The sequence below is a fragment of the Onychostoma macrolepis genome, chromosome 23, assembly GCF_012432095.1.
Source record: "Onychostoma macrolepis isolate SWU-2019 chromosome 23, ASM1243209v1, whole genome shotgun sequence".
Lineage (NCBI taxonomy): Eukaryota > Metazoa > Chordata > Actinopteri > Cypriniformes > Cyprinidae > Onychostoma > Onychostoma macrolepis.
Window position 1 is genome coordinate 6,987,243 of NC_081177.1, and position 17,896 is coordinate 7,005,138.

The following is a 17,896-nucleotide window of genomic DNA, read 5'->3' on the forward strand; positions in this document are numbered from 1 at the left end:
TCATGCGTCTGTTGACACCCGCCGGATAAGATTGGCGTTTTAACGCCTAAACAAAGGAGTTATCCGAGCGCACCGGCACGAGCCCCACATGGCGCGACTGCGCATGCTCAGTGCCCGACGGACCGGTGTCCAGTCAGTGTCAGACACTCTGATCAGATGCGTTTGCTTCGTATGCTCCAGTCCCGTTAGTTATATTCAGTTTGCCTTCGCGTTATTATTGCCAAACCGGCGGGGTTGATGTGTTTAAACGCACACTGTAGATTTAAATCCAGACATTTATTCACTCTCATATTTTATCTGGGCTGCACCGCACCTGATGTCGGCATAGGCACGCGCTCGCAAGGTAAGACTGTGTGTGTCAAGAGTGTTTTTCAGCATCGGTACCAGACTTCAATCTACACCTATTTGGCTTGGAAATGTGCGTGCATTTCAATGCAAATGACAGTTTACTGCAAAATGTCAGATCCAGTTAAATCGCTTTAATGGAGATTAGTCATGTTCCCTACCGGAATTATTCTGTAGCACTTGTTGAAAGCGTTTAAGTTTGTCTGCAGGTTTAAAATAAAGGTTTTAGAGCTTGATATAAATAATAGGCGAATATTTGAAAGATGCACACATAGCTTTTTATTAGTTCTTTAGTAAACCATCGTGTACTAATGCTTTTAAAGAACCCAGAACCCAATGTACTGATCTGAGGAACCTGAAAAGAAACATTAGTCTCAAAAGTAACGTAGTAAACATGGAAACGCATTGTTGGCAGAAATGGTTGATTTAACCTAATGCATTCAGATTAATAAACAATATATTATTTATTAATAATATATTAATAAACAGTAGAGCATGGTGATAGCAGCACCAACATCACAGATAAGAAAAATGTTAATGTGTTGCATAAATGCAAATAAAAAAAAAAATTAAAAAAAATATTTGACAGTGACCAGTTGATTTTCCATAGTAGGTTATTTGACTAACTTTTGATTTTATTCTGTGCATATTCCTTTTATTCTTGCTCAGTTTGCTTGCTCATAACAATTGACTGTTCAGTTGCAACTTTCTTAGTTTCTCGGAAAGTTTTAGACCTCGGTCGCTTGTAGTTGGAGCATCTGGTGGTGATAACCTTCATGGCGATCATCCCTCTGAGTGCTGCGGCCTCAGATGTGGGTCGATGGGCATTTGTACTTACACTTTAAGCTCGTAGATCAAAAGGAATTAAAGCCTGACTGACAAATGCTGGTGAAACCTGCTGACACACGCGCACGGAGGCTTTTGTCTTCAGCGGGAACGCACAGGAACTTTGCACTGCACGCCGACATGTTTATTTTAACCGCTACATCTCTTCCGTTTTATAGTGCAGAATCATTTATGCCACCCTTGCATGTTAAGTGGCCTCAAAACATATTTGCAGACTTGATCTAAACGTCAAATTATCTGAATGTCATTGCATAAGATACAAAATACCAAACTAAGTAAGATATTAAGATTAAAGAAAACAAGTAGTAGTAGTAGTAGTAGTACACTGTAAAAAGTTGAGCGAACTTAAAAAAAACATTTTTTACCAGCTTCAGCAGATTTTTGAGTTTGCTCAACTTGTTTTTGTGGGAGATTCTCACATTTTTGTTGTATAAACTTAAAACAACAAGTTGAGAAAACTCAAAAATCTGCTGAAGTTTGTTGCCTTAAAATTTTAAGTTGGCTCAACTTTTTTTTTTTTTTTACAGTGTAGTAGTACGTACTACCAGCAACAAAGTAGTTTGTTAGGGTTTAAATGATAAAACAACATACCTTCTTACAAAAAAAAGAGAGACAAAATCCGCCACTGGGACAGTACCTTTTTGAAAAGTACAAATATGTATTGTTAAGTTACTGATATGTACTTTTTAAGTACATATATGCACCATTTAGGGGCAAACAAGGTACAAATGTGTACCTTTTAAAAGGTGACAGCTTTTGTACCTTTTTTCTGAAAGTGTATTAGTAAACCAGGGCTAATGATATGTGGGGTTTATTTTTGTCAAATTCTATATGCACAAACCTTAGTTTTAGGATTAAAAAATAAATAAAAATCTATTATACATTTCCAATGTTACTGTCCAGAAAAACAATACACAATAGTGGGGCATGTTGTCACACTATATGGGGTACAGACTGCCACTAAACAGCCAATTATTAACCTTTTAGCTGTGAAACAATTAGGAAATGCAAAAACATGAAAATACCAAACCAACGTTTTGGTCAACAGAAATTGCAATTGATAAATTGCATAAAAAACCTACAACAGCAGCATAAAACATGTGGCAACTTGTCTCAATATAAATGTGATGGCCTGAATCAACCTGAAAAAATACTCTTGTCCTGAGAACACAGTTCAATCTTCAGTTAAAATCTGCCTTCATTATATAGTGAACTCTTATAGGAATGCATTTTAGTGTTTTTTTATTATGTACACCTATTAAATTTAACAAAATTATGATGTTGGAATTTTAGTTTGGAAGACAGACTCATTTTTTAAAAATCCCAATTTAAGAGTTTTTCGCTATAACCAAACACTGAGCACACATATACTTGTGCAACTGGACTCAAAAGCTTATAGTTATTGTGACAACTAGCCCCGGTCTCCCCTATACTGACAATTTGTTTGTGGTTTGTGCCTCATACAGTTCATTTGTGATGAATACATTACATCTGTAGGAACTCTGCTAGGACAAATGTCTAAATTTGAGGAAACCGACCTTAAAGATCCACTTAAAAATCACCAAAACACCAGCTGATTCAAAGATATTGAGCAAAAAATGATGAAAAACCTGAAGAGAATAAGATCCTGCAGTATTTCAGCACAGATAAAGACACTTGGTTTAATATGTTCTATCTAATGCAATGATAATGAGACATTTTATTTTTATTTTTTTGGAACACTACATATATGCATAAGCATACTTTGCTTCATTTGGATGACTACTTTCTTCCACAAAGCTCTTAAAGATTTCAATCAAGTTTAACCTGATGTAACCCCAAGTATTTTTAGTAAAGCTTATTCTCTCCCTGCTTTGCTTGTGAATTTTACACTTTTGCTTGTGTGATAAATTTGCGACCGTATACAGCTGTCCTGTTTTCCTTCCGTTTGTCTCAGTGCAAAACGATAGGCCCGCTAAATAATGCACAGGTGTCAGCAAGGCTGTGGAAGACGAGCTGATTATGTAATGACATTGGTGGACTGTGACTTATATTAATTCTGCTTACCTGGCACTCAGGTGTGGAATGTGGTTTAGTTGCTGATTTAAAATAGTGACACTCAGTAATACAAGTACACATCTGTCACTGTTTTTGGGTTTGCCTTTTGGCACAATAAATCTGGAAAACACCACAAAATGACACATTTTTAGCATGCTGTTACCTACATCCTACATTTTAGCTCAGTTATTGTGTAACAGAATCTTATTACATCACATTTATGTGGCACAATGTGATGAGCAATCAAAATCTAATATTTACAGTCTTGTGAAATGATCTTCGTATTGTCAGACCGACTGTCCTAAAGGAATTGTTTTCATATTGCGCAAGGGAAAGACTAAGACGAGCGCTTTAAAAATGCTTCTATTCTGTTTCCTTCACAGGATAATCATCTTAGAACTAGAGCCATGGAGACAGTCATTCACTTTATGAATGACTCTGTAGAGTTTTATAAATGGAGCCTTACCATAGCAGGTGAGAATGTTTTTGCATATGTATTTTTATATTTTTAAGAAAAGCTAAATATTCTGAATCTAATTGGGTTTTGTGTGTTTAAATCTCAGATAAGCGCGTGGAGGAATGGCCGATGATGTCATCTCCGCTCCCCACCCTGGGGATCAGTGTTCTCTACCTGCTCTTCCTCTGGGTCGGACCCCTTTACATGCAGAACCGGGAGCCTTTTCAGCTCAGAAAAACCCTCATTGTGTACAACTTCAGCATGGTGCTGCTTAACTTCTACATCTGCAAAGAGGTCTGCTGATCTCCTTGTCAATCCATTTGAATCTAGTAGGACCAAGCACATTTATGGTGGCCTCAACAAGAATTGTTGCATGGAAGTATTACCTTCAGTGCTTTTTCCTCTGGTTCTCCTGTATACAGATATTTAAACATCCCTAAAACAAGATAAATATACTCGCAAAACGGAAATTATATTTGTCCATTTTAGATAACATATTTTCAATTATGTTCTTTTAATGAAATCATTTTTCTTTTGCTTTATTGGCAAAATTGTTGTGTCTTGTTTTAAGAATATGATTTTAGATTTTTATATATATATATATATATATATATATATAAAATTTACAAATATTTCAAATTATTTATTTGTTAAAAATAATGATAAAATACTGTTCTAAATATAACAATATAAAATAATAAATACAAAAATATAACAGTATAAGATTTTGCATGGAAAATGTGTATGTATGTATATGTATATATATATATATATATATATATATATATATATATAATATATGTATATTATATGTGTAATATAATTTCCCTTTTGCGAGTATATTTATCTTGTTTTAGGGATGTTTAAATATCTGTATACAGGAGAACCAGAGGAAAAAGCACTGAAGTAATACTTCCATGCAACAATTCTTGTTGAGGCCACTATGTATATGCGTGTATATATATATATATATATATATCACACATACACACACATTCAAATATTTGATAATATATATATATATATATATATATATATATATATATATATATATATATATATATATATATATATATATTGTTCAAAATCTAATATAAAATAATATTAATTAACTGGAGGACTTGTCAACTTTCCACAAATGCAATAATCCTGCCTGATATTCAATACTATTTTAGCATTATCAGGTTTTTATTTATTCATGGTTGAAGTGCTCACTGTGCGAAAAAAACAAAAAATAAAAAAAAGCAAAATAGCAGTGATTTCAGCCCAACATGTGCAATATTGTATCACAGACAGACCGCAGACAGGTCACAGATGTTTGGCACAAGATCACTGGTTCAAAAAAAGATTGTGACATATTTGACTTCTGACACGGACAGTTTGTTGCTTGTTTCGCAAGTGGAACTCTTGCATGCAAAACAAACAAACAAAAAATGCTATGAAGGGTCATAAATGTGCAGATTATGTTTTGCCAAAGCATAAGGAATAAACTGTGGCATATTAACCTTTTGTGACCATTAACCTTTCCGTGAGCAATTAATCATAATAAAAATAATGAACAATGTGTTTTTGCCTCTAGCTGCTCCTGGGCTCCAGAGCGGCCGGATACAGCTACCTCTGCCAGCCCGTGAACTATTCCAATGATGTTAATGAAGTCAGGGTAAGAAATACACTGTTTTCCCTTAAACATGTTTACTTAAAAGACATACCATAGACTGCTATTGTTTTTATATAAAGTCAATTATGCACAGACTAACCAATCAAAAACTCCAGACTGAAGCCATGATCTTGTAGCACTCAGAGGGTATTTTACAGCTGTAAGGAACAGGGAGAAAGTTGAGTAGAGCTCTGTGAGAGCCAGGCTTAACTGTAATCAGGAGGCCGGAATGCAGAATCCCTGGATTCGCTTTCACTGACGTCGGTTAGAGTTTCCTCGTGCTGTTGTCTTGGCATGCATCGTCACCCTCATTGGCAAGCTTGGTTTCCCTGGTGACGTGAGGACAGAGATGAAGTCAGGAGTCTCCCCACCTGTAGGCCACGCCTCCATTCTGATGGCTCTTGCTGCAAATATACCTAAATGGCACATTAATTGCAATGGATAATTGTATAGCTTTATCTAAAGTGACTTCAGCAAAGCTTAGGTTATCAAGGCTTAAGTGGTTATGGGAGCTGACAGATCACACACATTTATTTTTATACTTACAACAATTTGGTTACCAGTCCAGCACTGTGAAAGAAAGAAAGAAACAAACAAAATGACAGAAACAATAGATAAAACTACAAGAACAAACAATAGATCGAATGACAGACAGTTGGATGGATGGAATGAAAGAAAAACAGAGAGACAAAACAAAAGAATTAATAGATAAAATGACAGAACAAATGATAAACTGGATGACAGACTGATGGATGGATGGATGAATGTAAGGAAAAAAGAAAGAAAGAAAGAAAGAGCAAACAAAATAAAATGACAGAAACAATAGGATGATAGATTGAATGACAGAAAGACAGAAATGCGTATCGTCACTGATACCGGTGGTGTTTCTGCAGATAGCGTCAGCGCTATGGTGGTACTACATCTCTAAGGGGGTGGAGTTTCTGGACACAGTGTTCTTCATCATGAGGAAGAAGTTTAATCAGGTCAGCTTCCTGCACGTCTATCACCACTGCACAATGTTCATCCTGTGGTGGATCGGCATCAAGTGGGTTCCTGGCGGACAGTGTGAGTACTCACACACACACACACACACGTTTGTTTTTGTGAAAAGTGGGGACATCCCATTGGTGTAATGGTTTTTATACTGTACAAACTATATGTGCTATTGCCCTACACCAACCCTACACCTTACAGGAAACTTTGTGCTATTTCAGATTTTCAATACACTTCTGTGTGATTTATAAGAGTTTTGAAAAGTGGGGACATGGGGTCATGTCCTGAAAAGCCACCTTTCCTTGTAATACCTGTCATACCCTTGTCATTATACAAATTTATGTCCTCATTTGTCACAAAAACGTGCGCACACACACAGATTTAGCAGACCTAAAGATACCTAAATAGCTAAATTACTTCTATTGTTGTCAAACTAGGCCAAAACGCCAAAGCCTAAGCCAAAGCCTGAAGTCCTAATGCTAACCTAAGGCAACTTTTTGAGCAATGTTGCCTGGCAACTTTAGTTAATGTTGCCGTCAGTGGGCAACCAGGTGAGACACAGGGCCCATGACCGATCTAAAGTATCCAGATAGAAATTTGTTACCCATTCTCAATGGGAAAGTGCCCAAGCAACATTGCTCAAAAAGTAGCCCCGATTATCATCAGCCTTATTAGCCTATATATTAAGCCTAAATGTAGAATGAGGCCAACAAATATTTTATAATAGAACAAAGACAATATAAAGTCCCTTTATGAACCATTTATCATTTGGATGTCATGTTTTTGTGTTTTTCATGCTTTTATCCAAAGCTATTTAAAGGGGTAGTTCACCCAAAAATGAAAATTCTGCCATCATTTGAAAGTGGGTTTCTGGTCCCTGTACATGTTTTGTCAAGTCAATGGGAACCAACAACTGTTTGGTTACTAACGTTTTTCAAAATATCTTCTTTCGTGTTTAACAGAAGAAAGAAACTCGTACAGGTTTGGAACAATTTAAGTTTGAGAAAATGATGACAGTTTTCATGTTTGGGTGAACAATCCCTTTAATTTGCAATCAAAGTATACATTTGTGACCCTGTACCACAAAACCAGTCATAAGGGTCAATTTTTCAAAATTGAGATTCATTCATCATCTGAAAGCTATAGGATAGGGCAATATTTGGCTGATATACAACTATTTGAAAATCTGGAATCTGAGGGTGCAAAAAAATCTAAATATTGAGAAAATCGCCTTTAAAGTTGTCCTAATGAAGTTCTTAGCAATGCATATTACTAATCGAAAATTAAGTTTTAATATATTTACAATAAGAAATTTACAAAATATCTTCATGGAACATGATCTTTACTTAATATTCTAATGATTTTTGGCAAAAATCATTTTGACCCATACAATGTATTTTTGGCTATTGCTACAATTATACCCGTGTTACTTAAGACTGGTTTTGTGGTCCAGGGTCACATTTTATGAATTTTATGTGCATTTCTCATTTTGCTCATACAGTATGTTGCATTAACACCAGTGTGAGGAAATTAAGTTGTAGTCCAATAAGGTGGATCATCTGAAATGATAAAGGTTGTGAACCATTGTCAAGAACTTCTCCACTTTATAATTGTTGTACATTTTGAGGCTTGAACAAGATCAGACCCAAAAACAGAAGAAGGATGGGGAGATTTGAGGAAAGGGGAGGAAAGGTTAGGAGAGCTTAGGGGGATGTGGAATGTGTTTGGAGGGGTATACAGATGGTCAGAAGGTTAATAAGGAGGAAAGGGTGAACAAAGGTTAATGATTTGAAATGGGTGGAGGACTGCTTTGAGATGACTGGATGTTGTAATCTTGTGTCTCAACAAATGTTGGTGACACATCCAGAACATTTCATATTCAGTGCTTGATGTTTAATGGTGTTCACTTAAGCAATAAAGCTTGAACCGAATGGCATGTTGAAGCAATTTGCTTCATTCATGAAACTTGAGCAAAAGGGATTTCTGTGTCTTTTGAAAAATTTCCACATGAATGTGACTGTTTATACAAGAAAATTAATTTCCATAAAACAGTGCAATTGATCATACCATTCTTTAACAATCCTAGACCTGAATCAATATTTTGTTGGACCAACATATTTTTTGATGTTACATCCAATTAAATCTCCTTCCATCTTCGCAGCTTTCTTTGGCGCTACGATTAATTCAGGCATTCATGTGCTGATGTACGGCTACTACGGCTTGGCAGCGTTTGGACCAAAGATCCAGAAGTACCTGTGGTGGAAGAAATACCTCACTATTATTCAGATGGTAAAAAAAAAAAAACACTCCTCACTCTTAAAAATCTACCAAACTGATATGGGTTGCTTATTTGTTCACTTAGCTCAAGGTACACATTTCTATGAAAAAAAAAAAAAATGACATTGTGTCCCTTGCAATTCTGAGTTTATATTTCACAATTTGGATTGGTTTCTTGAAATTCAGCTTTTTATGTTGTTGTTGTTTCCACCATGGAATAAAAAAAAATATATAAAAGGTAATTGCGACTTTTTATCTCAAGATATAAACTGAATGATAAAATGAATTCAGACTTTTTTTCCTCACAATTCAAAATTTACTTTTCACAATTCTAAGTTTATGTCGGCATTCTGACTTTTTTCACAGACTTCTGAGTTTAGATCTTACAATTCTGTTTTTTCAATATGGGATAAAAAATGAAAAGGTAATTGCGACTTTTTATCACAACTTTTTTCTTGCAATTGCGAGGTTATATCTCACAGTATTTTGAGTTTATACTTTGCAATTATGACTTTTTTCTCAGAATTGCTGGTTTATATCTCACATTTGAGTTTATATTTAGTAATTCTGAGAAAACAAATCAGAATTATATAGATAGAGTCACAATTAACTTTTTTTTAAATCATGGCGGAAACACGATTTCATAAAAAAAAAAAAAATTACATTTTCAATAGTAAATCTAGTTTAATAAGGTATTAAAGCTGAGTAGGGATTTAAAAATGCACTGGGACTTTGAAATTTCCACGTAATGATCGAACAATGTAATCAGTTATAATTACTATTATTTATAATAACACTATTAATCATTCATGTACAATGTACAGTCTGGTGTATATTTGTCAAAAGTCCACTACAATATTCATAGTACTTCCAGTTGCAGTTGCATCTTTAACATATTTCTGAAAATGATTAAGAATCAATACATTGATTTAAAGCAGATCTTGCAGAAATTATTTAGCAAATAATTACAATCGGTTGAATACAGTGAATGATTGCGTTTAAACCACTGAGGTAGGTAAAACAGCATCAACCTAACAGAATGTTTCTTTTTGAGCAAAATTGTCATTTTGCGACATTATCTGATCTTTAAATTCTTCTAGAATACTTTAAGCAATCAAAGAAGTTGTGGATTTCTGTTACAAACCGATTTGCTTGTGTTTAGATCCAGTTCCACGTCACCATTGGCCACGCCACTCATTCTCTCTACACGGGCTGCCCATTCCCGGCCTGGATGCAGTGGGCTTTGATTGGCTACGCTGTTACGTTCATCATCCTGTTTGCCAATTTCTACTACCAGACATACCGCCGCCAGCCACGCCTCAAGTCAGCCAAACCTGCCGTGAACGGCATCTCCAATGGCACCAGCAAGACATCGGAGGTCACGGAAAATGGAAAGAAACAGAAGAAAGGAAAAGGAAAGCATGATTAAAAAGAAACAAGACAGGAAGTGAAACACTGGGTCTCATGGGCTTCAAAAATACCCATGTCTCAACTGCTACAGACTGTTTGGTAATTGTGAAAACAAAATTGGTCTTTTTTTTGTCAACTTTGCTGATTGTATTTCCAATGCATCCAGTCCTGTGTGACATCACTTCCTCAATCATCTCCTTCGAGCTGTTTAGGCTACTTGTGACAGTTTTATAATACAAAATGTTATATTTGGTTTACCGGATGAAAAGAGCAAACTACTTTGAGGCGTTTAGTTATTATTTGGGGGGAATAGTCAGTTCTGAACGGGGGTTTTTTTCACAAAATCACATGCTTTTTCACATAAACAGAAAGCTAATTCTCTTGAATGTTTTTATTTCGAATAAACAGCTGATGAAAGATTCTTGCATAAATGGTTCAGCTGGACGCTTCACATGTCCTTCCTCTGGTCTCGATGGCAGCCAGCTTTCTTCACACTGTTGAATCCTGAAAGACTGAGCCCTTTAACAAAACAAATGATATGGAGAAAGAGTCATTCGAGATGCAAGTCTGAATCACTTCCGTAAAACATGAGGATAATCCAACATTTTATTATTATTGTCTGTTTGATTTGTAGTGAAACAGTAGTGTTTAAGGGCTCAGGTGAACATTATAACAAATAGGCGATTACTAAAATGGCAACACAGTTCTACCAAAGAAAATCACTGTACGTTTGGTGGGTTTATACTCTTGCATTAGATAATGTCACTGTTTTTATTTCATTTCCTGTGCAAAACAAGTTCCTGAGATTTGCATGCAGTAATGATGGTGTCATGGATATATACTCAGGTAGTTTCACATGTTTTTGTTCCACATGTAAAATTAGACACATGCACCGCATACAAACACACACACACACACACACACACTTGTGTCCTTAATGTCTGTTCAGGTACTCCTCTCTATTGCTTTGTGCATGTAGCTTTTTATTAAGTTTTTGCAAGTTATATTACATTACAGTCACACTAATTTTGCTTTTTGTTCCCTATTATGAAAAAAGTTCCTGTGTTAATAGAATCCGACGATTGGAAAAAAAAAAAAAAAAGAAGGTAGGCAAAAGATGTTTGAAAATGGCTATATATTTCCTGTATGACACTCTTGAATTCACACAGGAAGCTGTGTTTGTGATCTGTACATTGTGTACAACAGATTCTTACAAATGTCAATGTTCCACTTATAGTTAACAACTATATCAGTTTATACAGAACTGAATGAAATAAACAGGATGTCAACCTCATTGTATGTCTTCCCTCACTCTTTCATGTATGAATTTGCTAATTAGTTACAAATGACTCTCTCTCTTTTTCTTGTGTTTTGCTTTGCTAATTCAAGCATTACTGTGGAAGTCTGTTTCTGCCATGGAATAAAACAATTTAAAAATGTAAATTCTGAGGAAAAATGTCAGAATTGTGAGATAACTCAGAATTTGGACTTTTTTCACAATTCGTAAACTTCATAAGACATTTTATTTTTTTATTGTTTTTGCAATTCCAAGTTTACAATCACAACAATTCTAACTTTTCCCCTGAATTCTGAGTTTATATATCACACTTCCTTTTTTTTTCTTTTTTTTTTTTTTTGGTGTGTTCCTGCCATCACATTTAATTTGTAAAAAGTAATTAATTATTATTTATTTATTTATTTATTTATTTATTTATTTATTTATTTATTTATTTATTTATTTATTTATTTAAATTTAATTTAATTTATTTAAATTTAATTTAATTTAATTTAATTTAATTTAATTTAATTTAATTTAATTTAATTTAATTTAATTTAATTTTTATTTTTTATTTATTTTTTATTTTTTTTGAGTGCAGTCGTGGCCTAATGGTTAGAGAGTCAGACTTGTAACCCAAAGGTTCAATTCCTTCGAGTCAGGAATTGTAGGTGGGGGGAGTGAATGTACAGTGCACTCTTCCACCTTCAATACCACGACTGAGGTGCCCTTGAGCAAGGCACCGAACCCCCAACTACTCCTCGGGCGCTGCAGCATTGCTGCTCACTGCTCCGGATGTGTGTTCATGGTGTGTATGTGTGTTCACTGCTGTGTGTGTGCACTTAGGATGGGTTAAATGCAGAGCACAAATTCCGAGTATGGGTAACTTGGCCACGTCACGTCATTGAAATGCACTGAATTGCTTAATTCTGTTTTTTTTTTTTTTTTTTTTCTTGCAATTGCGAGTTTGAATCTCACAATTCTGAGTTTACATCTCACAATTTTGATTTTTTTACCCCCCAGAATTTGGAAAAAAAATTGAATCTGAAATAAATAAATTAATCAATAAAAAATTTTATTTTATTTTTTATTTTAGGATTGCAAGATAAAGTTGCAATTATTATTTTTTTTATTTATTTTTTATTCCATGGAGGAAATGGGCTTCCATACTGTAACTGTAGTTCATACTTAAATTTTAAGTATTATGGGCGATTGACACCAAGGATGATAACTATAACGATAACTGTAATGTTTTAATAATTACTTCAATTCCATAATTATAATGACACAGAGGAACAATATAATTTGATTTCAAAATGAAGTTTTTTTTCCAGCTGATGACCAGAACATTGACAGCCAATCAGAATCACTCCAATATTAATGAACTGGAGTATTTTGAAGAACAGGCGACACAACTGCAGCGCATGCTCATGATCAACAGATGTTATTGTGAGTTGGTGTGGATGCTAATATAGTTATTGTTCTTTGGTCTTTAGACTTCAGCTACAGACATCAATGACACCTCAAATCAAGCAGCTTTTAGGAAAGATGTTCTGTCCTCTTTCGAAGTGATTGGAATGACTTCAGCCAATAAAGAAACCACCCAGAACACCTAGCAACCACATTCCAACACCCTAAACACTTAACACCTTAGCTCTTCTCTTGCAACCATCCATGACATAGTTCACATCAGGACTTTAATATGAGAAGAGGATGACAGTCCTATGTCTGACCACCTATTTTAGCAGTTCACAGACCCTCTGCCTTCATCTCTCTCCTTCCTGGACCTTTAATTAAGTGTCCTCCGTCCACAATGGAGCTCCCAGGCCAGAGCTTTGAGGGGTTGGGCAGACAGATCTGGACTAATCAGGCTGTAAATTGGCTTTCACCGTAAAAGAGCTTATATCCACGTCAGAGTTTGTAGCGTTATTCAGGTCACAGTGGGGGAAACTTACACTGGTATCAGACTAAAACTATTAAATAGACCAGATGGATACATTAAATATGACTTTACATGTGACAATAGCAATATCCACAATAAGCGAGAAATGTTTTATATAGTATGCCAAATAAAAATAAATAAATAAATGTCCATTATGCAGGGGAAAAAAAATAAATAAATGCTGCTCTAAATAGAGAAAATGTACTTAATGTTTTTGGGAATTTTATATTTGACTACTAGTAAAATCAAAAACTAGATCTCTTAATTACATTTCCAAACCACCATACTTTTTACTCTTTAAAATGTCTAATTTGTATAAAGTGTTAAAGTCTTTGTAGCCTATATCCTTAAAATCATGTTTGTTTTTTTGTCCAGCTACAAACAAACCAATCAAATTATTTAAAAAAAATTAAAAAAATTGTATATATATATTACGCATTTTAATATTTAAATGACAAATGTAAATGGCCACAGCTGTGGTCATAACGATTTTTCATATGTTAGCACAATATACAATCTTTGATCTAAAGCAGTTTCTTTAAACAATGCGTTATTGCTTTATTATTTTCACTGTTATCTTCAATAGGACAGTCTAAACTGTCTGATTCCGAAGCTTAAAAAATACTTCAAAGGAAGAGAAAAAACGTGTAAATTCTGGTAAGATACTGTGAGTAAGTGATTATTATTTTGACATGGTATAGCCAAACTGAAACTATGTCACTGAGACTAAACTGTAGTAGTTAATCTAGTACCTTAAAGAAATTGTTTACTCATACTAGCTACCATTTTCAAATTCTTGCTCTCCAAACCCATTCTACAATTTCTCTCTCTCTCTCTCTCTCTCTCTCTCCATGTGTCTGATCAAGGATGTTCGTCAGTAAGAGGATTGCAAACAGGCCAGAGATTTCCACTGGCCCTATTAACAGAAAGTGGTTTCACCTTTCTCTCAACCTGTTCCTCTGATAATATACTCTATAAACACTCCCTGAGATAATTAACTCTTCTCTGTATCCATACAAAAAGCCACCTATCATGGGCTGTGTTTGTACACAATAATGCAAATTCAACGCTAATGCACTTCTAAATGGTGCACTAAATCTGAATTTTTGAGCTGCAGGAAATAGCATGCAGTGTGCAGAAGGATGGATAGATATTGGACTAATTTACATCTAAATCTATAACCCCCATATCTTATTTTGATGTAATAGGATAAGTAATTTATTTTATTTATCAGATTATTTCCTGTTGAAGTACACAGACAGACACCGCTCTCTAGTGTTCACAGGCAGAATTACAGACTGATATCAGTGCCAATGACCTGAGATACACTTTGTGATTCATTATAACATCTACAGTTACAATTCAGTATAATTTGGAGCATTTTATCAAAGTGATGGTTTTTAATATCTGAAGGACTTGTTTAAATACAGACCAAGACTGTTATTTTAGTTTCATTGAAATACTAGTTTGTTTGTTTTTAACATATTTTATAAAAAAAAAAAAAACATTTTATATTTTTGAACATGAACATTATATTTTTTTAAATGTGCTTTTTTTATTCATTTTTATTTATTTTAATACATCATGTTAAACTAAATGAAAATGTTGCCTAGCTGAAATATACTGAGTATAAGTTTTATTAAAATTTTATTTTATTTAAAATAAAAGTAACAAGATTTGTTTTTTGGTTTTAGTTCTAGTCAGAGCCATTAAGACTCTGGTTCTAGTTAACCAAGCTATCCCTGAGAAATTGAGAAGGCAAAAAAAAAAAAACAGTACATGATCTAAATATATTTGTAGTGTACTAAAATTAAAGTGTAATTACATTCGCAGTAAAAAAAAATAATAATAATAAAAAAAAAAAACATTCACAAGATTCACTGCAGAGGTACATAAAATATTTTCTAGTGTAGCCTGACTACTGGCCTGTTGGGAGCACAAACTGTAGACTGACCTTTCGAATCTATTCATGCATACTAGTGTGGGGGGGGATGACTCTGCATTTCCACCAGCTTTTCTGTGAAGCAGCAAACTTCAGCAGCATTCAATCTTCCTCCCTCTCAGGTTTTAAAGGGAACAAGACTGAATACACCGACCTCTAAAAAACTAAAATCTAACAATTAACAAAAAATAACAATTTAATGATGATGATGAAGATGATGATGATAACGATAACGTTGTATATTTAAATTAAATGTATATTTAAAACATTTTTTTTTTAAATAAAATGTTTATATATAGCACCTTAAGGACGTTGTTATGGTACTTCAAGTATTTAAACAACGTGGTACTCACACTTCCTTGTATCCGTTGTTACGTCACCTCATGAATATTAAACATCCGTGTCTCGCGTGCCTAAGCAGTGCCTGGTACCCTTGAGCTGAAGTGAACTGTCTCAATCACACAGGAAATAAATGAGCACAGTTCATAAACAGGTAAGAAAACATCGCGATATTTAATGATCTTGAAGAATAACTCAAATTAGGACTGCACCAAGAGGCATTCATTATAATGTGTGTTTATTTGGACAGGCTTTAACCTTGCAAAAACAGGAAAATTCTCAAAACATTTTAGTAGCCTACTGTGAAGGAAGCCTACTGTAACTTGTCAATAAACTTTACTGACAAACACATGTAGCTACTTATAAGTCTAAAATTAATGTTCCATACTCATCATCATTATTTAAACGATACGAATTCACATTTCTCTCAGAAGATTGCTGATCTATAATTCGTTTGTATACTTTTTTTTTAAATGCATAAATTGTATATGAATACAATTGAAGAGTTCAGAAGCCTCTAAGTGCCGTTTGAAATTTTCTTCTAAAATGAGCATTTTTATCTGGCTCCTAGGTTCTGTCATTTCACCTTTAATTGAAAAAGCCTTTTAGTGCCGTTTGAAATTTGTTCAGTTAGGCTATTTCACTTAAATGGCAAGTGAAATAGCCTAACTGAACAAATTTCAAACGGCACTAAAAGGCTTTTGCATCTGAACCCTTCAATTGTATTTAATTGGCTGTACTTGTACTCTGCACAATAGCAATACAGTTTAATCTAATATTTCCTTTTGCCCCTCTTATATGTTGCATACAATTCGTTGAAGTGTTGTTGGAGGTCTGTTACATGACATGATGAGTTCTGCCGCATGTGGCGCTGCGGATTTTCCACCATCAGCGGACACTACCGAAGGGAGGAGGCGACCATCTCCCGGACAGACCCCTGCCAAACCGGCCTCAAAACCCAGCGGCAGCCGCTCTTCATCATCCGCCGCGTCGAAGCTCGGAGGAAAAGGCATTAAAGGACGCGAGGGAGAGCAGGCGGCTCAAGAAGCGCGTGTCGTGAGGGTGAGAGGTGCGGCAGCTGTTCATGGTGCTGAAGCTGAGGCGGTTTGGGAAACCGAGGAGCGGATTGATCGCGCTCCATCACCGGATACGAGCCGTGCGCTGCGTTTACCCTGCGTCCACAAAGACTCGTGCTCGGAGCAGGCCGGCGGCTCCTCCGGTGGAGGTGTGAGGGGGAGAGAGAAGCAGAGTGAGGCCGCCGCGGGAGGAGAGTACGTGGGCTGCGGGCCGGCCTTCTGGGGTGGGGGCTGTCTGCATTCAGAACTCATCCAGTATCACATCAACAAGCGCTTGAAGAAAAGCGGCAAGATGCAGCGCAAAGCCTCAGGCGAGACGCAACCGGGACCGGGACCGGTACCGGCCGCACAGGCCGCGAGCGGCGCCGACGAGCCCGTGACACAGCAGAATGAAGCCCTGCAGGACGAGATCCAGAGACTGGAGGATGAAAACGAAGATCTTAGGGTTTGTTTGCTATGCTTGAGAAATTATGACGATGAAATGTATCATGTTAAAAAAAGATGGATGAATGGAATTGCTGGGAGGGTGGATGGATGAAGAGATGATTGATTGACAGATAGATATATAGATAGATAGATAGATATCAAGTTTAATAGCTGAGGATGAATAGAGAGAGATAAAGACGTCTCTTTAAGAGCTGAGACAGACAGACAGATAGATAGATAGATAGATAGATAGATAGATAGATAGTCTGTTTGCATTAATTGTTTCAGAGGTGCCAGACACAATCAACACATACATGACAATAAATTGGAAAAATAATGTGCAAAAAACAAAATTCTTGGACTATGCACAATGCAAAAGCATAAATGCACAAATGTAGTTTTCCATATTAAATTGATAGGCAATACATTTGTTGATAACCATTAGCAAAATTGCTAAATAATGCATAAGATGATTGATATATAATGAGTATACCTAAATTATGTGGGTCATCATGTCAAATCATAATCAAAACACGTCTCTTCCTCTAAAAATGACTCCTCTGCTCAACAAGTGTATGGCAATATCCAAACACAATCTTGCTTCCCACTCAACTTGATAAATTAAAATACTGGTGATTAATAATAAAAAAAAAGCCACAATAAGCCTGCTGAGATGTTGTTCATCCATGTTGAAATAACACTGATCATGAACCTTGAACATAAACATGATGACCAATTAGGGGTCCATTTGCTCAAGTGACTTGTATTAACAAATTCTGAACGATTTTAAAAATGCTGTCTTCTGAAAGTGAACAGAACCAGGAGAGAACTGCAAAACTAACAATTTAGCCCCAGTTTCAGAACAAAGCAAAG

General features: G+C 35.4%; 2 protein-coding genes and 1 long non-coding RNA gene across 5 annotated transcripts in view; 2 read left to right on the forward strand and 1 right to left on the reverse strand.

Moving 5' to 3' along the window:
* Positions 1-14,535, forward strand: elovl4b (ELOVL fatty acid elongase 4b). The gene is made up of 7 exons (XM_058763180.1): positions 1-343; positions 3,612-3,702; positions 3,792-3,979; positions 5,265-5,345; positions 6,236-6,407; positions 8,497-8,624; positions 9,775-14,535. The coding sequence occupies exons 2-7, from the start codon at positions 3,636-3,638 to the stop codon at positions 10,039-10,041; spliced, it is 903 nt and encodes a 300-aa protein (XP_058619163.1). The 5' UTR covers positions 1-343; positions 3,612-3,635; the 3' UTR covers positions 10,042-14,535.
* LOC131531955 (uncharacterized) lies at positions 10,420-15,613 on the reverse strand. The gene is made up of 3 exons (XR_009268818.1): positions 15,536-15,613; positions 15,195-15,346; positions 10,420-10,541 (listed from the first exon to the last, which is right to left on the reverse strand). It is a non-coding gene; the product is annotated as an uncharacterized LOC131531955 (long non-coding RNA).
* Positions 15,587-17,896, forward strand: part of LOC131531951 (protein SOGA3-like) — a 6,804-nt gene continuing 4,494 nt past the window's right edge. For all 3 annotated transcript variants that reach the window (XM_058763176.1, XM_058763175.1, XM_058763177.1), the window contains exons 1-2: positions 15,587-15,675; positions 16,343-17,042. In XM_058763176.1, coding sequence (XP_058619159.1) covers positions 16,368-17,042 — 675 coding nt within the window. In that variant the 5' untranslated portion in view covers positions 15,587-15,675; positions 16,343-16,367. The remainder of the gene's footprint in view (positions 15,676-16,342; positions 17,043-17,896) is intronic.